Source organism: Coturnix japonica, chromosome Z, assembly GCF_054131305.1.
Source record: "Coturnix japonica strain WE chromosome Z, WE-NBRP24, whole genome shotgun sequence".
NCBI classification, from domain to species: Eukaryota; Metazoa; Chordata; class Aves; order Galliformes; family Phasianidae; genus Coturnix; species Coturnix japonica.
In genome coordinates this window covers 33,592,624-33,614,992 of record NC_140702.1, presented here as the reverse complement: position 1 = coordinate 33,614,992, position 22,369 = coordinate 33,592,624, and the positions used below count along the sequence as shown (strand labels likewise).

At 36.5% G+C, this 22,369-nt stretch overlaps 1 protein-coding gene across 6 annotated transcripts in view; it reads left to right on the top strand.

The window, feature by feature from the left end:
* Positions 1-22,369, top strand: part of LRRC2 (leucine rich repeat containing 2) — a 70,726-nt gene that overhangs the window by 34,673 nt on the left and 13,684 nt on the right. For all 6 annotated transcript variants that reach the window (XM_015849336.3, XM_085529034.1, XM_085529033.1 and 3 more), the window contains 2 exons: positions 5,705-5,861; positions 14,127-14,263. In XM_015849336.3, the coding sequence (XP_015704822.1) occupies positions 5,705-5,861; positions 14,127-14,263 (294 nt within the window). The remainder of the gene's footprint in view (positions 1-5,704; positions 5,862-14,126; positions 14,264-22,369) is intronic.

Genomic DNA, 22,369 nt, shown 5'->3' with positions numbered 1-22,369 from the left:
CAATCAGCTCATCCATGCAAATTGATGGACTATGATCTGGAAACTGTATATGGAGCTGAATATTGGCTTCAGTGCAATGGAAAAAATGGTGGCAACATTAGAATACTGCAAATTTTGTGCCAAGTGGGTCCCACAAATGCTCATGTAGGAAGAGAAAGAACACTGTATGCGAGCTTGTCAGGACCTATTGAACCTGTACAAGGCCAAAGGTGACAATTTTTTGGATTATGCCATTACTGCTGAAGAGTCGTGGTGTTATCACTGTAAGCCAGAATCAACAGGAGTGTGCATTGTCCATCAAAGAAAATGTTCAAGATGCAGATTTAAGTGGATAAAGTGATGTTCACTGCGTTTTGGAATAGGAAAGTGTGATCCTTCCTGGAACCTGGACAAACTATAATGCTGACAAATACATCGCAACACTGACTAAGCTGAAGGCTCACACTTCCAGCCAAACCAGCTAGACCCTACATCAGTCTGGAGACCATAGAGCACCTTCCTAATCTTGGCAAGACTGTCCTACCACACTTACTGCATTGTTTGGATTTGGCACCTTCTGACTTCCATCTGTTTGGGCTGATGAAATTTGGACTGCAGGGGAAATATTTTTCTAGCAACAGTGCTGTAATAGAGGCTGTGAAATGGTGCATCACTTCTGCTGGAGCGGATTTTTCCAAATGTGGCATGGAGTCTCTTGTTCATTGCTGGCAAAAATGTTCAAAAACAGTGTTTTGTAGCTGAGAATTTGTTCTATCAAGTTATGTTATCATGCTCTTTGTATCCATTGTAGTTTTCATGGAAATAAATAGGAGGCATTACTTTCACCACAACCTATATAGCTGGTGAAAATGTTACGACAAAGATGCTGCTTACTATCTCATGCTTTAGGTGCATGCAGTGTGGCAGTAGGTGTGACTCAGTGATTCAGCATTGTTGAGTACAAGCTCAATAATGGGTACAAGTATTTTGAAAATCATCTGGAGAGTCGTCTTAAGAAAATACCTTGGATCTTCTTTGGAGAAGATTAGTAGTAGATGAATTCAGAGTAAATCACACAATTTGAATTCCTAAAGGGAATTCCTTCCTTCAGGATATCAGTTCCACCTCTGTTCCACTTCTTAAATGTTATGGAAATGATACGGTATTTTAACTAAGTGGAGGCTTGCTGTTCATTTAAATTAAAAAGTAATTAGTTGTCTCTGAGACAATTATTCATACAATGAATATGAAGTCAAATAAGTAGGCACAGACTTCTAGATAAATAGGGTAGTACTTGATTTTACAGTATGTGAATTGCAAGGAAATGTATTCTATATATGCAGATCCACATTTCTTTGTGGAACAAATTCTTACTAATGATGCTTCACTTTTAGGCTAATTTTTGAGATATGCAATTTGAGCCAGTCGATGTCTCAAGTCACTATAGTTTTATTTCTAGAGTACGATTGCATTGGAAATCTTCTAAGCAAAAATACTATGAGCAATACCGATATCAAACCTTCACTCCTGTGTAAATTAGACTCAGTGAGTCTCTCTGAATTTTAGAGTAAATTGACTATTAGTTTGGCTGTGCTGCTTCAGAATGGGTAGCTTTGGGCTATGAATTTTGGTTGATAACTGCAGTAATGAGATAGCTTTACCCTTGTCATGACTCCACCTTGAAGAGTCTCTGTGACAGCATCCATAAGGTTCAGTGACCTGTATCTCCTCTTCAATATACCAACCAAATCTTTGTGTCTCAAATGGTGCATCTTGGCAAGATGGGAGTAGTGATTAGTATTTGTATTTAGCTGTTGATGCAAGGAAGTAGCAAAGAAAAGATTTTAAAATAACAAACAGGCTAGTCTTATAATTGGATAGTATGAATGAAGTCAGATAGGTTTTTCTCTTCTCTTTCCTCTTGTGCTTACTATAGCCCTGAGACCTGTCATCATGAGAAAAGTACTGTTCTACAAGTAACTCAAGATTGCAGAGGTAGTTTCAGAAACACTCCTTATTTCTCTAACAGTTTTTCAGGCAAACCCACTATAGAGAGGAGCTCTTTAGGGATTCTGTACTCTTGAATTGTGTGTTTGAATTAGCTGCATAGGAGAGAATGATAGATAATTAATGAAACACTTGAGATCCTTTGTGTATGTAAACATATATCTACTGAATTAAACAATTTATTCAGAAAAACAGCACTGCCATTATAGCTGAATGAAAATTAGAAAATAATGCCATGAATGTTTGTATTAATTTTTCAATGAATTTAACTGTGTGTTTGATTTCTGCTTCTAACTAAGGTATATTCATTTTTTAGTAGATCAGTAACTTTAAAATGATTTTCAGAAAATGTTCAGGAAAAGTAATTTTTTGAGTTTTTGATGTTAGTTATGACAAGTAAATTAGATGTTATTCACCCAAATAAAAAGCACAACTGCACTTGGTTATTCTGCTTTCCCTCAGCAAATCATCTGGATCCACAGATTTAAACAACTGAAATATGCACAAAAAGCTGATGAATGAGTGATGGAAAATTCTTTACTAGTCAATTGTGACCTTCCTCATATAATTTATTCTCAGAAAACGACAGCAGATTAATTATTACATTTATATATATATTTGTTTTTTCCTGCCAATGTTATCTGTCATGCACTCTCTTTTCACTGGGAAGAGGTAATTTCCACTTGTTATTTCCAGATGCTAGCAATAGCGACGTATGAACCATAGAAATTGAGTAGAATCACTGAACTGAACGGACAGTCAAAATGTCTCTTTTAGTTTTTTCACTTCCACAGAAGGTTTTCCCCCTGAAACTTACAAAATGCTTAATCCAGTTTTGGGACCAATGATCCAAAGATGCTAAAAAGATGAGAGAGATACATACTCAAAATTTTGTTTTGGTCAATGATAGAAAAGATGTTAGGGCTAGGAATAGAAAAGGAACATAAACTTTTCAGAGCTGAATAATTTGATCACATTTTTAATTCAGACTCGTATCTAGCAAGTAAATTCTCTTTTAACACTGTTTTTCTCCAAATGAAAGTACTTGGAGGTATTGTTTTGCTGTTTAAAAGCCTGGCTATCATCCAAGCGTCAGTCTTTGAGGTGTAATTTATCAGCAGGCTGCCAGCTTTAGCATGGCAGCAGAGAATTACAAAAGAACACAAGAGAATCAGAGGGTAAAGCAGACATAAAGCTTCTGCAAATTGTAGTGCTCAACCCTATCTAATATCGCAGAATTGTGGGGGTTGGAAGAGACATCTAGGGGTTATCTAGTTCAAAATCCTGATAAAACATGTCCCCTACAGAAGACTGTACAGGTTGGTATCCAGGCAGATCTTGAGTATCTCCAGAGAAGGAGCCTTCACAACCTCTCTAGATAGCGTCTTCCAGTGTTTAATCACTCTGACAGTAAAGAAATTCTTCCTTGAAAATTATTTAAAAAAATAATCTGAAGATAGAAAATAAGTCTGGACAACTGGTAGAATAATGAAATCTGGTTCCATTCCTTGAGTGCTATGCCTGAATTTGTGTAAATAGTTGCACAAGAATATCCTGATGCTATTTTAACAATGACTAATAATGATATAACTTTTTAAAGCATTTTTAAAAGTTAATAATGAACTTTAAAATATTTTGGTTGCTTTTTTTTTTTTTTTAATCCTGAAGTCATGAAGAAGCTGGTCAGTTTGACTTTTATCTGAGAGTGATTTTTGCTTTGTAATATATTTAAAATGTATCAAGAAATTTGTGGGATATCCCCTTCATTCTGGGAGAACAAGTTTATTTGCTTAACAAGGGCAAGTGTTCACCATTGCTCCATGCTGCATCTGACTGGAGCTGGAGACAGTCTGTTTTGATAACAAGGGAAAAAGAAATCATGGATCAGTGAAATAAACCAAGACAAACCTAGACTATAGCATAACAGTAGAAATAAATTTTCAAATGATGTCTGTTTCACAAAGACATTTTTCTCTTCTGTATTAATGCTGTGCATTTCATTTCTTGATGAACTGGTATTCTTGCTTACAGTAGTATCTTATACACTCCAGATAAATACTGTTCCCTATGTGATGCATTTTCAGTTCTGTGGGGGTGGGAAAAACAATACTAACAGAATTTACTTATGATATTTATTTATTTATTTTATTTTGCTGCAGAAAAAAGTAGGCAGACTGAAGGTGTAGTAGCAGTAATTCACACCAGAAAGATGGAGAGATTTCTCATTACTTCCCTTAAGGCATTTCAGGCATTTAATTTTTTTAACTGCCATAAACATACAGATATATAAGATAGATTATAATGCAATTAAATGTAGTGGGAAAGTGAAGAAAGAAATGAAATAAACCATATCAAACATCAAAGGAAAGGTAGCAAAGCAGAGCTGAATAGATAGGCTGAGTGTCTGCATGTGTATATTTGAAAAGTACTGACATTTAATATAAAAATAACTAAACTAAAAGCAAATAGTGATTAACAGTCAAGTGTAAATTTAACTAATTAGAAGTTCTAATTTAGCTACAAGTTAAGGAGCAGTCTTCCAAATCCAGAGTTAAAAATCAAAGCAAATGAAAAATTTGAAATGCATCACCTCTCTTAAAGTCTTTGGGGATCTAGGAGACTTGGAAGGAAATAAATGTTGTACAATACTTCATGCACAGCTAAAAATATTGTAAGATATAAAATACAAAATAATAAAATGTTACTTCTCTTCTTATGTAATGAAGTCAGAAATAGCATCTCATTCAAATTATATATTCCAGATATAAACTGGTAAATTATGTGCTAGTTTACAGAGCTGAGTTTAAACAATCTGGCCATCAACTATATGAACTGATTTTTACCTGATTCAAGTTCAAGGAATTTGATGACATATATCAAAATTATGTACATCTAAACTGAATACCAATGAAATATATATATATATATATATATGTAAATATATTTAAAGAACTAAGGGCTTTGAAAACCTCAGTTTGTGAAACTGTAATAGACAGGAGATTTTGGACAAGTAAAATATTGCATGAAAATTACTCATAAGCAAACTTAATTGCTGTGTATTTGAAACAATCCTCAAAATTTTAAAGAAAAAAATTTGCATGACTAAAAAAAGAACTACTTGCAATTATGGACTGATATAAATGCTGAGTATTTTTATTCTTCTTATGAATAAACAAAACAAAACAAAAGCAATATGTGCATATCCTATCTGAAACACTGTTGTTCCCTTAATTGTGTTTCCTCTTGGCACACAAATTTAGTCCTTGGGCAGATATTAAAAACACAGTCACGCTTTTTGTTTTGGTGGCAAAAGCCACTTAGATATTCTCCATACATCCACTCTTCTCTTCCTGTGATGCATTTGACTGTAGCGTGGTATGTGAATTTAAGCACTAAAATGTGTTTTAGAAAAGTCCTCAAGCTGGAAAAGGAGATGGTATGGGAAACACCAAGCAAGTGAGTACTTCAGATAGGTTTCAGCTTTAGAGCAAAATGTTTACATTGGCAGTTAAAAAAATGACTATATGCTAACAGATAGCTGCAGTGCTTCAAATGAAAACAGGTCCTGTGAGGATCTGGCAAACTGCTGCTCTGCATCATGGTAATTAAGGCAAAATTTTGAGCTTTGGCCATAAAAGCTCTTTCCATCTTATGTAGAATCATGGTTGAACAAAATTCTATCTTGATTTCTATTTATATAATTTTATTTAATTTACAGGATTTCCCAGAGTCTCTGAAAGATCATACCTATCTGAGAGAATGGCATGTAAGCAATACATTGATTCAAACAGTTCCAAACTACATTGCTTTGTTTCAAGATTTGAGAGTTCTGGAGTTACCAAAAAATCAAATCAACCACCTCCCAGTGGAAATTGGTATGTTGGTTCAAATTATTCAGTTATTTGTATGTGTTCTATCTAAATAAATTCAGGAAAATGAGCATTCATGGATGTTCTTACAAATTTAATGGTAATCTCACATTTTTTTTTTCTTTTTTTCTTTTTTCTTTTTTTTTTTTTTTCTTTTTTTTTTTTCCTCCAGTGAATAATGGTATCTAAATTTTTATAGCTAGTAGGTTGTAGCTATAGTTGGTGAATTGGATGGGTTTAGTAAGGCACAAAATTGGAAAAACTATCCCAGGTTTGCTATCTGACTATGGAACAGCTGTGGCTTGTATTTCAATACATGGAGAATTCTTCCTGAGAACAGGCGATGTTTCATGTTCTTCACAGGTTGGAAAAGTAGAAAAAGCAAGATAGTGATACCTCTGAGTATGCACACGTAGGCATATGTGTGCATGAGGCCCCTGAGAGTGAAGTTCATGCAGCAGGTGTTCTAAGTCAATGTTTGTTTTTAAATGTAATAGCCCTAAGCTTTCCCCATCACCAGTATTCTTTATGAAAACTTTAAGATAGCATATTTCAAATAATGAACAGAGACTAAAACTTTCTTCTCTATAAGTTATCATAATTATTTGAGAAAAACAGGAAGAAAGGGAGAAGGCATCCTGAAACACAGAAACCAGTGATAGATTTTATGCCAGGTAGAGATAATGATTTTTTATTTATTTACTGACATTACCCTTTCCATGTAAAATTTCCCACTGACATTGAGATAAATTTTGAAGTTTCAACCTGGCAACTAAATACTGTAACAAATCAAGGAAAACACAAGCAGGAGATAATGGACATAAAATAAACAATATTTGTTTTGTAAGCTTTTTGATTGCAGAACTCAGACGAGTCGATTGAGTTTAATGAATTAACACTTTTCACTGGGCGGTAAAGAAGAAAAATGAAAAAAACTACTGTTCCCTTGCAGAGTCTTTAAAACCTTAAAAGTAATGTTTTAAGTTTCAGATGCTCTGAGTAGCAATCACTATTCTCTCAACTGCATTTAAATATTGGGAATTCTGCTGTTTTGTAGTTTTTGTGCTATTTCTATTCATCTAATTCCCCCTCAGTTTCTGCTCATCTATTCAGAATAAGCCCATGATGTTGCTTGTGTTATTTCAGTATTTTTGTTGTTGCTGTTTAGTTTTTTCCAGACAAAGACCCTGATTCATTGATGAAGTTTAAAAACAAATAATACAAAGAAGCCACTCCTGGACTATCTAGCTGAGAGTGTTTTTTTGTTTGTTTTTTGCCAAAACTGCCTGATGATTTCGCGTTCTGTTGGTTCACCAGCTTTTAGTAACACAATGATGCTTTTCTCATTATGGCATAAATTACAAATAATTTTTAATCTTTATTTGCATAATTTCCCCTTATGGCAGGTACAGTGTTGTACTTATAATTGGCAGTATTCTCGTTTTTCCTGTAACATATACACACACAAACACAGACATCAGTGTGTACTGGAAATAGCTATTATCTCAATAAGAAAATATCAAGGAGAATATTGGGTATTTTGAAGTTGTAGATGCTGCTTCAAAATGAAACTTCAGACTTTAGTCCTCTAATTGCTAAATTATGGCAGGGAAAGCAATCTATGTGGGTTTGTTTTGAAAACTCTAGGTAAGGAATGAGAATTGGGTGCTAAATCAGAAAGTAAGGTCTCTGAAAAGGTTAAGTGCTTTGGTGTTTATCATTTTGTATTCTGCTTAAAAAATAGCTGCTAGTAGATAAATGTCACAGCTACAGCATACTTGAGAGTAATGACAGATGGTTAAAGACAGTAGTGAAAGGCATGCTGTTGAGTCCTTAATCTTCGGTCAGAATTGAATTGAATTTTAGTACAACAAATTATCCAGCAGAAGCTAATCTGGCATTGTTTGGGCTAATTTTGATTTTAACAAGATGGATTTAAAGGAATGAGAAAACAGATCATCTGAATATTTTCAGTTGAAATAAAGTATTGCTGCAGTAGCAGTCTGTGGACTAAAACATCTGAAAGACGTTAAGTTTGTTTTGATGTAGGAGGAAAAGCTCTATTCTGAAACAGAAAGACTAGAATCAATTTTCTGTAGCTCTTTAGATAGTGAAAGGCTGCTATCAGGTCATGTTGCAGCCTTCTCTTCTCCAAGCTCAACAACTCCAGCACTCTCTGCCTGTTCTCACAAGGAAGGTGTACTATTCCATGGATCATTTTTTGTGGCCCTTCTATTGATGTTCTCCAACAGGTCTGTGTCTCTCCTGTAGTGAGTATTTCATATCTGGATGCAGTACTCCAGGTGAGGCCTCACCAACACAGAATAGAGGGCCTGGATCACCTCCCTTGATCATGCATCACTTGTTGCAGCCCAAGATACATTTGGCTTTCTGGTCTGCAAGGGCACATTGCTGGCTATGTCCAGCTTCCCATCCCAGCTTATCCACAATTCTTTTTATCAGGGCTACTCTCAATCCTTTCATCCCCCATTTTGTACTGGCAATGGGGTTTGCCTTGACCCAGGTTCAAGACCTTACACTTGGATTTGTTGAACCTCATGAGGTTCACCCAGGCCCACAGCTCAAGCCTGTCTAGGTCCATCTGTATGGCGCAAAAAATAATCTGTGTCTAACTCATTTAGTATATATCTTTCTTGTTAGAAGATGTTTGATCTTCAAGTAGGAGATTAAATCTGGCATCCCAAAAAGCATTTGATGGTGGTGGAGGAAAGGAACCTGGAGTGTTACTTGAGAGTCTGATGAACATGAACCAGCAGTGTGCCCAGATGGCCAAGAAGGCCAACAGCATCCTAGTTTGTATCAGAAATAGTGTTGCCAGCAGGAGCAGGGTGGTCACCATTGTTCTATAGTCAGCATCAAGATACACCTTAATGCTGTGTTCAGTTTTGGGCCCCTCACTACAGGAAAGACATCAAGGTCCAGAGTGTGTCCAGAGAAGGGCATCAGAACTTCTAAGGAGTCTGGAGCACAGGCCTTGTGATTATTTGGTCTAGATAAGAGGAGGCTCAAGAGAGACCTTACTGATCTCTATATAACCTGAAAGGAGATTGTAGCAAGGTGGGGATCAGCCTCACAGGTAACAGTGACAGTACGAGAGGGGATGGCCTCAAGTTGCTTCAGGGGATATTCAGGTTTTATAATAGGAAAAATAGCTTCCTAAGAAAGCCACCTAAGAAAGCTTTCACCACACATAAGAAAGTGTGGTGAAGCATTGGAACAGGCTGCAATGGGGAGGTGGCTGAGTCATCATCCCTAGAACTATTCAAGAGTAGGGTGGATATGGCACTGAAGGACATAGTTTAGTAGGCATGGGGATAATGGGTGGATGGTTGGACTTGATGAATGGTCTTTTCCAACCTTAATGATTCTATGATTCTATTGTTCTATGAAAATGAGTGTTTGAACCTAAGAGAATAGACTTCAATACAATTGAAAAACCTAGTGCAGGCCTGGATAAATGCGCATGGAAGGAAGGAAGGAAGGAAGACTTATAAATTCGGAAAAGATAACCTGTGGAGTTCCTCGAAGAATCAGTCTTGGCTTTTTTTTCTTAATTATTTCATGGAATTGGGCTCCTGACATCTTCTGCTGACATAGTTTGTGAGTTTTTATCACTACATAAATTGGAGAAGATATAAGAAGTTAGATTGGCACATGGGTTTTAAAGGAAGAAGAGAGTTTAAATTTGCAGCTGCCAGTCCAAGGCTAGAGTTCAGAAGCTACTAATTTCTATTCTCAGTAGAAGAAAAGAGGTATTAATTGGCACTATACAAGACTACAGAGTTTTTTGTGGATTATTACACATAGTTGTGGTCACCTACATTCAAGAAGAGTTTTCTGAAATGGATTCAGATGCAAAAAAATAAAATCTGGTAAGACAATTTGGGGAGGAATATTTTTATTTCCTGAGGGGAAATTGGAAGGATTGGCTTATTTAGTCTGGTAACAGAAATTTTGATATGTTTGCTGCTTATGAAAACATCAGAGAGGTAAACAGCTATTTAAATATAAAAGTAACAAAGTAATTCATGGTTGTAAAGTTTTTACAACTAAATTAAAACTGACAATTAGAAGACCGTTCCTAATCATGTAAGAAGTGAAAGTCTGTAGATTTGTTTTTTCATTAAAGGAATGGATGTCAAAAACAAATTAATTTTAAAATAGAATGTGATAAATAAATGTATGGAGTTATGTAAGTTAGTGGAGTAAGGGGTTGATTAATTAATTTATTATTTAAGTACTGGAATAGGCTCACCAGGGAGGTGGTTGAATCGCCAAACCTGGATGTGTTTAAGAGCCGTTTGGATGTGGTGCTTAGGGATATGATTTAGCAGAGGGTTGTTTAGTGCACTACGGATAGGCTGCGGTTGGACTTGATGATCTTTAAGATCTTTTCTAACCTGAGTAATTCTATGATTCTATGATTAAGGATGTCCTGGTGTGCTCTATCATGTCTTATAGTTCTAGAGGGGAGGTTCATGCTCATCTACCTTTAGCCTGTCAGGTGACGTAACTTAATCCATTGGAGAGACCGAGGGTAAAAAACAAAACAAAACAGCTGTTAAGAAGAAATGCCAGATATTGGTTCTCATAGACAGATCTTAGGGAATGGTTTTCCACTCACCTCTGAGTGAGTAAGAGAAAACTCAGCTGTCCTAAATTAAATTCAGTCATAAGGCTTTAACCAGTAATTTTAATAATCTTAGCCACTGCAGTTACTAGTTACTGACTGTTGATTCTGTAATACTCTTCTGTCAGATCAGAGAGAGATTATATGAAAGGAAAAAGATGCAATGCATCTTTTTTTACCTACTTTCCTATACCTTCAATCTGGGGCAAACCATACTGTGAAAATCGGCATATATATTAGAAACTAGAAAACAGAAAAAAGAAATGGAAAAATGAGTTATTTCAGGAGGCAGAAAAGTCAAAATTGGAATCTGTGTGCCTACCCATCACTCTACCTATAAAAAGCAATTAAATTTTCATGCTTTTGCTATGGCTAATTCTGTTCCATGTCTGCTGTGTTGTAAATACATCTGAGCAGTTAGACAAAAGGATGACTTGTGGCCCTGGGTGCTTTGTCTACTATTAGTTGTTCAGAAAGTAGTGGAAATGAGACTGGTGGCTGAAAAGTCAGCCGTATGTCTGCTGTGGTTTAAATCTGATAAGCAGCTAAACCTCTCACTCCCTTGCAGTGGAGGGAGAGAATCAAAAGGGCAGCACTTGAGGTGCAACCTCACCAGTACTAAGTACAGATGGATGATGACTTCCCTGTTCTAGTTGGCAACATTGTTTTGGATAGAAATCAGGTTGCCATTAGCCTTCTTGGCCAGCTGGGCACGCTGCTGGCTCATGTTCAGTCGAGCACTGACCAATATCCCCAGGTCTGTTTCTTCAGTACGACCTTCCAGCCACTCTGCCCCAAGCCTGTTGTCCTGCCTGGAGTTGTTGTAGCCAAAGTTGCTTGATCTTGTTGAATTTCACCCCACTGACCTCAGTTCAGTGATCCGGCTTGCTCAGACCACTCCATAGGGCCCTCCTTCCCAAGCAGATTAACACATCCTGCTAACTTGGTGTCATCTGCAAAGTTATTGAGGGTAGACACAATGCCCTCATCTAGGTCATCGGTAAACATATGGAACAGAAAAAGGCTCTAATAACAACCCATGGGGAGCACAACTCATGACCCGTCAACAGCTGGTTGTAACTCTATTCGCCTCCCCTTTCTGGGCTTGGTCATTCAGCCAGTTCTTTCTGTCAAAGTCATGGGCTGCCAGTTTTTCTGGGAGAATACTGTGGAGAACAGTGTCAGGCTTTGCTGAAGTCTAGGTAGAATACATCAACAGCCTTTCCCTCACCGACGAGGTGGGTCACTTGATCATAGGAGGAGATGAGGCTGATCAAGCAGGACCTGCCTTTCATGAGCCCATGTTGATCTCCTGCTTGTCCTGCACACGCCATATGATCTCCTTCAAAATGGTCTGCTCCATCACCGAGGCCATGCCAACAAGCTTATAGTTACTTTGATTTCCATACCACCCTTCTTTTAGATGGGAGTCACTTTTGGCATCTCCAGTCCTCTGGGACATCTCCAGTTGACCAGGAACACTGAAAGATGCTGAAAAGTGGCTTGGGTGTCACTTCTGCTACCTCCTTCAGCACCCTTGGGTGGATCCCAACCATGCCTGCAGACTTGTGGCAGCCTGGACGGAGCAAGTTTCTGTTTTCACCTGTACCATGGGGGGTTTATTCTGCTCTTCATCTAAGACTTCCAGGTCAAGGGATAGAGTACCCTGAGGATAACTGGTTTAAAGACAGATGAAGCACTTATGTGGAACTTACATATGTTTACATCATGTTACTAAACTTAGCAAGGATTCATCATAGGTAGGTTAATGTTTTGTTTCTTTGTTTCTTGATGTGTTTAATAGGCTGGAAAAAAGGAGGATCACTCATTTATATCCTTGAGTTCCTTCTGTTACTCTCTCATCACCTGTACAGACCCTTGTAAGATGGTATTGTACTACCTAAAAATGCGTGTTGTAATTCTACAGACAATGTGTTTTCTACTTTAGCTAAAACAAGATTTTACAGCAAAGAAAAATTAAAAGGACAGAGAAAGATTTTGAAATACCACCCGTTTCTATTTCTGTCAGAACTAGAACTGAGAGAAAGCTGTGTGGAAACTTCTATACTTTTATCTGTTCCAAGCCATTCTGACCATTTTCAACCTGGCAAATTCACAAGAAAATTTAGATGGATACTAATCTAAATTTAGATTTAAATTTAAAATCCATCTACATTTACCCTTTGAAGATAATATTGTTTCCAAGAGGAAGAAGTATGTGATCTGTGCAAAATGCTGCAGGCCTGAGTGATTTGAGGCTGCTAGTACTGATCATCAAATTACATGCCTCTGCCTCTGCCAAAAAAACTTCAGAGAAAAATATATTGAGACCTTCTATTCTCTGCACTTTTTTCTGTTTGTTTGCAAGCACCATCTAGCATCCAGTAATGGCTTCCAGCCATTTCCACGCATTTCAATAGCTGAGCAGCACCACATAGATCTTGCTCTGAAGGGAGTATAGTTAAGCGTAGTGCCTTAGGGATAAGGATATTATGACAGTGTTTTGAATACTTGAGACGTATTTCAGGGAGATTCTCTCCATTGTTAACCAAATCTCAAGAAAGTCTAGTTTATTTTTCTTTAAAATTTGATTATAAATAGAAAACTATAAAAAAAAATCACTTCTCGTGCTTACCTGGTTTGCTAATAAAGAGTCCTTTTTGAGAACCTGTTGAAAAAAGATGCTGTTCTCTCCTTATTTACATTTGCTGAATCGCATTTAAATTTCTTGCTTGTGCTTTCTATTGTGATTGCTATATTTCGTTGTTGGTTAGAGGGGAATATCATCCATGCAGTATCATCCATGTATTATCCAGCAAGGTATCTATCCATAGAACGTTCTCTTGCCTTCATTATATGTATGTTTAAGGATAACTTTGTAATGTATCAGCTATTTGATATCTTCAGATTTCTTACTTTCTTCCCCTATGTCACAATATAATTTGCATTTTTGCAGTATAATGTATTCTGCATTTTAATAATTCTCTCAAACCTGTTTTTGCTGAAGCTTGTCTAATGCTGTAACAGAAGAAACAGGGAATGCAATGTGGCTAAATGTAGCCTAAAATATTAGTGGCGCCTTAAAAAAAGAAAGGAGCTGACAAATAATGAGAGACTGCGATAAAATAAATAACAAAACAAATTATCTTTTATAATAAAAAATACACAATGCTGTACATAGGAGAAAACTGTTAATGTGGTAACTTAGGTAGGAGCAGCTTTTCCCAATCAAGAGGTTCTCAAACAAGTAATAAAATGCTTTTCAGTCATCAGACAAATTTCCTGAGGTAGATACCAAAATCTCTAGTTTTAGCTGAGGTCTGTAGGTACCTTTTCCCTCATAGGATCAAAGTCCTAACAAGTTGTTACTGCTTACAAATCCTCACTAAAGTCATTATGATTAACAGAATTCTATGAATATCACAAAACTCTTTTACTTCTTACTCCTCCTCCAGTGTTAGTGACCACTACAGATGATATTAAGTCATTTTATTCATTTCTTACTCATCACCACACTGAAGAGTTTTTTATACGTTACACAGAATAAACCTTTTATTTTTATTTTCTTCTTTTCTTTTCTTCCCTCTCCCTTGCTGATTTTAATTATCTTTCTCTAACAGGCCACTTAAAAAATCTCAAAGTGCTCAATGTGAGTTTTAATAATTTGAAGTCTGTCCCTTCGGAACTGGGTTGCTGTGAGAATCTTGAAAAACTGGATTTGTCTGGAAACATGGAAATAAGCGACCTTCCATTTGAAGTAAGACAACAAACTGTTTTCTCTACCTTTTTTATTTAGTATACGGACAAATTAAATCACATTCATTCTAGTTTTTCATGATAAAATTATAGTAGTAATATCACCAAAAATGCCTTAGTGTCAGATAAACAGGATGAAGTTTCTTTGTTTTGGTTTTCAACTGACTAATTTTACTCATATTTATTTTGATATATGAAGGAGGACAAGATTCCAAAGGAAATTTTGCCAGTAGTGATAAGGAGAAAGCTGCAAATTATTTACCAAAGTGTGCCTTGACAGTCAAATTCACTCACTAACCTTCATTTGTTCCCAATGTCTGCTTTCTTTAAAAAGAATATGGAGAAATATATTAAAAATACTGAATGTTGCTATGAGTATAAATGTCTGAACAAAATGGATACTACGTGTGAGGTATGGTATGAATATGGAATGAAGACTGAGAAAACTCCCAGGCATGCACCAGCATTTTCTTGTGTTGGATGAATAAGTGTTCTCTGCCCCGGCTGTTAGTAGTCTTGTTCACTGAGAAATGAAACTGTTAGCTGATACCTGAGCACAGTTTCAGATATAGTCAATATTTCTCAGATTGTCCAACTCCAGATTTCTGGATGACAACTGAGAAGACCATCAGGGAGGAATGTCAGGCTATTGTTTGTTGATTTCTACTTTTTTTTTCTCTGAACATTTGTTATAAGTTATTTCCAGGCATTAGTGGAATGAATTAAACTTATGTGAGTTGTGCTTAGGCCATGCTTATGTTTTGTTTCAAGGAAATGCAAAAAATAATGAACTTTCTTATCTGGCTTTTTGCTGTAATGCAGTTCATTTGGCAAATAACTGTTCAAAAATGATGTGGAAGATATGGAGACTTCATGTGACAAATGGACAATCGTCTAGAAATGCTAGCAGCAACACAAACAATGCAGTTGCAGGTCTCTTTTTTCTTCATCTTCCTTTCCTTCAGTTTAGCATAAGTAGACAGTAAATATAACTAGAAAATAGATACTGAACATGTGGAGTTGTAAAGTCTAAGCATCTAGGAACAGTGAGTATACACAACCTCATGATTCAGAACAGTCTGTCACTGATTTTTTAAAATTTTCCCAGTTGTTTCGGCCTTATAGCATAAAGGCTTGCCCATTTCTTTGTTTATGAAACTGCACATGTAAGTGCAAATGGCTGTTTATAAAATAGCAAAAACTAGAAACAATATCACATCAGTATGGTCTAAAAACTCAGTAGCTATTATATTTCTTTTATTTGTTTGTTTGTTTTCTGATGGATGACAGTTAAAATAATTGAAATGACCTGGAAGGCAAGCTACATAAACTCCAGTGATTTAGTTTATAAAATTAGTTTCCTAGAGTCAGCGTTTCAAGGGCAGCTTTCGAAGCTTAATATACAGTCAAAGGAACAATTTTGTCAGATGATTTTAAAAGCTGCAGGGTCGACCTTTGATGTACTAGATACAGCTGATGTTATTCAGAGCACTTGTATTGGTATCCTTGCTAATGTAATAGGTATTTGATGCTTGATTTGCAAAAAGGCAAAAGGTGGTAGCCATTGGAAGGTTTGTGAATTAAAATATTGAATGTAGCATATATCTAAAAAGGAAACACGCATGCTGTTAAGTGTAATGGTAGGTTAACCTTGCCTGGTAACCAAATATACACCCAACTGCTCATTCCCTCCTCCTTAGTATACCACTGGGAGGAAATAGGATGAGAAGGCTCCTGAGACGAAATAGAAACAGGTTAACTGCTTGCCAATTATTGTCATAGTCAAGACAGACCATGCTTGGGGACTATTATTTTAATTTGTTGCCAACTAAAATAGATACGGGAACTGAGAAAAAAAGAGATTAAAAAGCCCCACAGCTTTTTTAACCCTCTCCAGAGCTCAGTTTCACTTCTTCACTCTATCCTGAGCAGTACAAAATGATGGGGAGAAGTTGCAGTCAATACACGGCGGCTTCTGCTCATATTTCCTCCTCATGTTTTTCCTTTGTTCCAGCATGGGTTCAACTGCACTTCTTTCAGGAATACCCATCTACTCAGTGTGGGTCTTCTGTGAGATGAACTCACAGGAAATCTGCTCCAAACTGGAGCATCTGCTCCTGCTTAGACTTTGGTGTTCTCTTTGCTCCTTCATTTTTTGTTCCCCCATCCTCTGCCTTTTTGACATTTTCTGTCTGTCAGTGGTTTACAAGCTGCTTCAACCCAGTTCTGTGTCTAGTGAGGTGGGGGGACCCTTGGACACACACCTTGGGAAACAGGAAAGGGGTAAAAAATGTGGGGGAAATTATAGAGAGACAGGCCTAAAAACAAAAAAGTGGCAATGGTCTGAGGAGAAACAAACTAAGTTAACTAAATAAGATATCAGAATGCAAGAAAACACACTATAATACAATATAATATAATATAATGCAATATAATTGGAGTTGAAGCTAATACATGAAATAAAATGAGTGTCTGGACATTGAAGGCCTTACTCTAATGCTGAGGTGAGATGTCTAGTCAGGCCAGGCAGGGGTCTCTCCTGACACATGTACAGCTTTTGTCTTTTCCCTCTGAGCAGAAATGGTAACAGAACAGTCCTCTTGGGGTTGTAGCTCATCTCTTCTGGTACAGGTACCCAGAACTGGAGCATTAACTCCCCATGCACTACATGATGTTATGATGTGGAATGCTGATAACAAAAAAACTGTAAAACCATGACATAATGCTGTCCTTTATTAAAATCCTGATTTCTAAGAGGGAAGCTCCACAGCAGTCTCCATCTTGCCACAGAGATAAAGAAAAATGTTTATGACCCCATATTACACAGATTCAATTATCTAATGAAGATTTTGCTCAGATCTATTACTATAGTGAAATGCTCATGTTAATTGGTCACCATTCTCCCAGATGAGGTAAACAGTGAGAACTGGAGAATGTAAAGTAGCAAGTACATGTAAGCTCTGCTCTAGCATGTTGATGAAATCTCTTTAAAACTTTAGGATGAAAAGAGTAAAATTGGCATCTGATGCATAAAATAAGGTAGAGGATTACTAAAATTGTTTACTGCTTATCATCTTTTAGGAAGTTCAGTTTTTATTTGACATTCAAATTCTTAAAAACTTATGAGAAGGTCAAAGAAATGCATGAAAAGAGCAAAAATATTCTTTAGTTTAAGACTTACTTAAAAGAAATAAAGGGAAATTCAACCTAACAGAAATGATCTGTTTAGTTTTACCTTGGTTTTGTACATAAAATAATAGCTAGAGACAAACCAATAACATATACAATAATGGATTCACAGAGTTTGACAACATGTCTGTAATTTAGTCAAGAGTTTTTTGATAGGCTCATAAAGGCTTATGAGATCATTGGAACTGTAAGAAGGAATTACACCTTCAGTAATCAGTCTCCCTGTTACTTTGCTATCAGTTCTCTTTAGGACTGACACAAAAATAGAGAAGACTTGGAGATTTAATCTGTATGCTTTATTGTTTGTTTCTTAGAAAATGAATTTTAGGTAAAGAAATCTCAATGAGATGGATCACATAAAATATGAGTATAGTTACTACCCAGAAATGGGAGAAGGAGAACATACGTCCATTACACAAAACTATATAATGAAACCAAATAACAATTTTGAAGTGACAATAGTAATTTCCTAATATAACTGCTGTATCTACTTATAAATTTATGCTGTCATATAAGTTGTTTCCATGTCTGTATTTTTTTTTGTCAGCCAAATAAGAAATTCCTATACTGTTATGAAGTCTGTTGTGTCTGGTAATTTATGTTAAGAAGTTGTACAAAGTGGGAAAGCTCAAGAAAGAGAATACTCTAAGCAGCTTTAACTTGTACTGCTTTTCAGGTAACCTATATTTTTTAAGGAGGCTTACAGTACATATACTACATATGCTTCTTGTCTTTTTAGTCTAACAATTTCATTTTTGAATGCAGATGTTTTAAGCTGAGGTATGCCAAGATGCCTTGACTACTGAAATCCCAGGGGTATTAATTCTACACCAAATAGATTCAATATCTGGTGGCAGTACCTTGGTGCATTTATGTGTGTGTCTTCATTCCCGGTATATAACTCGTTATCTGCCTTTAGCAGCCACTCTCAGCATTGTTTAAGCCATCTTGCTCATTTTAAAATGACATGATCTGATCCTCCATTAACAAAGTGAGGGTGTAAGGTCTTATGTTTTTACTTTAACACTTAGGATTTCATACCATTCCATACCACAACTAAGCAAGTTCAAATTGCTTCAGCATCTATTTTTCTCACTTTCACCATTGAATCTCTAATATTTATGTATTTTAAAGGTTCGGTTTATTTTGTATGTTAGATTAATACTATGAGGGCTACTCATAGTATGAATTTTATGCCTCCAGTTTTTTTATGTTGGTCCATGATGCCTGAGGTGATATGGTAGCAGAAGCTGAGCCTTCACAACAATATTCTGTTACATTTTGTTGCTGTGTGACAGGTGACAGCAGAGGGGCAGTCTGATAAAATGGCTTCTGACATGGAAGTACATGTGAAGCAAAAGTGTGTAATTGAATTCTTTTATGCAGAACAATATGCATCCAATGACATTCACGAGCTATTGATGAATGTTTATGGAGACCAAAGAGTCGATGTGAGCGAAGTGAGGTGTTGTATAGTGACAGAGACAGTGGGTCACTTCTGCTGGTGCATATTTTTATGAGTGCGGCTTGCAAGTTCTTGTTCATTGCTGGAGAAAATATATAGCTAATGGTTATGACTATCTTGAAAAATAATGTTTTGTAGCTGAGAATATTTCTCCATCAAATAGTATTTTTTATATCTGTTGTAGTTTCTATGCAAATATACAGGAGGTATTACTTTTGGAGTACCTATGTAGTTGAAAAATAAGTCCTTTTATAGAATAGGTTTATTAACCTGAAGTTGAATTCAGTCTGTTTTGGCAACATTTGTAAATTAAAATTGACAGTCACTGGGTTTGGATAAAAATGTGAATTGAAATAAAATGTAAATACCCACAAAGGTAACCTATATAGCATTACTTTTACATAGCCATTTACTATAAGTTATATCAAGACCTTAGTAACCACATTTGAAAGAGGAGGATGTGCTATGAGGTTCAGATTCAGTCTTCCCTGAGATGATACATAACTTTAAAAATTCCTCTGTGAAGGCAAACGTTTTTCTCTAGCTAAGACGCTCACGTGTGGCATGCTCTCCCTCTATGTTAGCCAGTTTTCCTACCACAGTTGGATCATATAGGGTGCCATGCTTTGAAGCTACAGAGAAAGCAGGATGGATATACCTGTTTCTAAATGTCTTGTACCATTTGTGCATGTATAACTTAAGAACTTAAGTTATACATGAACTTATGAACTTAAGAATTACAAAGATATTGGTATTATAACTGATGAATAGAATTCCTTATTGTTGTTTTCATACATGTTATTCACATAATTTGTTTTTCTATTTTTTTAAAAAAAAAAAAAAAGGAAAAAAGGCAGTATTATAAATACCATATAATTCATATAATTTCTACTATATGTTTTTCAAAAAAACTGTTATGGCCTCATTTTTAGGTGTATTGCCTTCGAAAACTATTGCTTTATATTTATTTACTAAATCACAGAATTAATATCTCATGCACACAGCACAATAATTGCTTTGTGCTGATATTTCAGAGATAGCTTTGTTGTGTTGAAGTGCCAGATCTTCTTCCATACTGTAGATTTTTGTTAGCAGTGCTACATCAGACAAGTGTATTGACAGATGCGATCTGGAAGAACTTCAGTGAGAAGAGAGGGAAGACAAGGAAATGCTGCCTGTTGTGGTACATCTTGTCAGTCACAGGGTAGGCAGATCACTCCATCCCACCAGCAAACAAGCCTTTTAAAACTGTTTATGAAATTATTCTGCTTTGCTAAGTGCTCACTGCCACACTTGAGCACATGCACCAAGTAATCTTATATTATTTCTGCAACCTTTGAGAGGTTTGGGTTTTGAAAATGAGGGAATGAGGCAGTCTGACACAGCATATGAATACTTTGTCAAAGAAAGAGCAAATTTATTTACATATGCTTGTGTTTCCATGTCAGCGCCATATAATCTGACCCTTGAAGTTCAGAGAAATTGCAAGGTTATGCTTTTTGAAAAATACAATTTTAATTATCTCTGTCTTGAATCTTTCAACAATGCTAGCATATGCAACTATAAAAAAAAGCAGCTAATGTGACTGGAGCTTCAGTTGCTTGACTTGGATGAATTTCTGTTAGAGAGATTTTTGTCTTGTCTTTCTATGCTCAGTGCTGGTGTTCTTTTCAAATTTGCTTAATGTTCATGGTGAGGGGCTTCCTGTCATGGCTGGCCAAAGTTCCGTCAATCCATCCTAAGCAACAGCTGCTTTATGGAGCTCATAAAAAACATAACATCAAACATTAGCAGAAGGGGTGTGAAGTCAAAAAGAGCAGGTGCAAAGGTGTTAGGTGTCAGAGAAGATTAATGGAGACCTTAGTGCTGCTCTCATAAATGTTTTAATAGACAAGAGGTTAAAGGGGGCAATGTTTCTATGTTAGGAGACAGGATTATGCAGTCAGGCACTGGAAAGTATCAGTTGATCCTTTTCTGGACAGTAGGCTTCCAAAGTCTTCTGGTTAATGTAGCATCACTTCAAAACGCTCCACTCTTAGAGCAAGTCAGCAGCTAATAATAACAACATAAGAGATCTGATCCATGTATACTTCCATGCCATGGTGTTGATGAGCTTTCCCTTAGCCTTTCACAAGTTCAGAAAAAGTAACGTCACCCTTCACAGGGTGATTTTTTAATTTTTATTTTTTATAATAGTTTCACAGGATAAGGCAACATGTAAGAATGAACAAGAGTGTTTAATGTTAGAACTAAAACATGGCTGTATTTCCACAAAAACATGAGTCAAATTGTAAAATAATTTTGTCTTTGAAAAGTATACTTCATATTGTTCCAGCTTTACTTTCTCTAAATGGTTCAAAATCTCACTGAATACAGCAGCAACAGAAGTTTTCAAAATCTCAGTGTACATGTTTTTGAGTTAGCAACACATCTAATTTAAGGCAGATTTTACATAAGTACTGGATAGAAACTGGAGGGAAAACAGGATAAATTCATAGTGTTCTCTTGTTTGGATATTTTAACTAAAGGGAGACATTACATTGTCTCTGGTGTCAACATACATGGATTGAGGAGAAGCAAAAGAGCTTTAACAGAAGGGGAGATACTCCATATCATGTTATTCCATAAACACTGAGAGTAACTGTGTGAAGAATGAAGTTGGAGAGTCTAACTGAAATCACAGAATCATCATGCAAACATAGAATGGCAAGGTTGGACAGGGCTTTGAAAAACCTGATCTAGTGGAGGCAACCATGCCCATGCAGGAGGCTCAGAACTACATGATTTTTAAAGTTCTTTCCCAACCCAAGCTACTCTATGATTCTGTGGCTGTTTGATATGCAAGTACAGATAAAAAGATAGACCAAGTTTCAGCTAATTTGGATCTTTCTGAATCCAGTCTGAAACTGTGAGATGAACAGGTTCATGCTATGACAAATGGACAAGAGAGCACATGAGGCTTTTGTGAACGGGACTGTATGTGTTTCCAGTGTTGTCCCCAGGGCTTAATACTAGGGCTCGTAATGCTCAACACTGTCATCAATGATCAGGATGCAGGAGTTGAGTGCATCCTTAGCCACTCTGGTGATTATGGTAAAATAGGAGGAGACCCTGTTGCTCTGAAGGGATGACAGGCCATGCAGAGGGATTTGGATAGATTAGATTATTGGGCTATCAGCAACAATAAGAAATCCAGCAAAAGAAATAGACTGGTGCAACACCTAGGATGGAATAATGTCAGGCGTAAATATAGACAGAAAGACAATTGGCTGGAGGGCAGTTAGTAGAATCACAGAATCCTAGAATGCCCTGAGTTGAAAATGACCTCAAAGATCATGTACTTTCAACCCCCCTGTCAGGGGCAGGGTCACCAACCACTAGACCAGGCTGCCCAGAGCCACATCCAGCCTGGCCTTGAATGCCTCCAGAGATGGGGCATCCACAACATCTCTA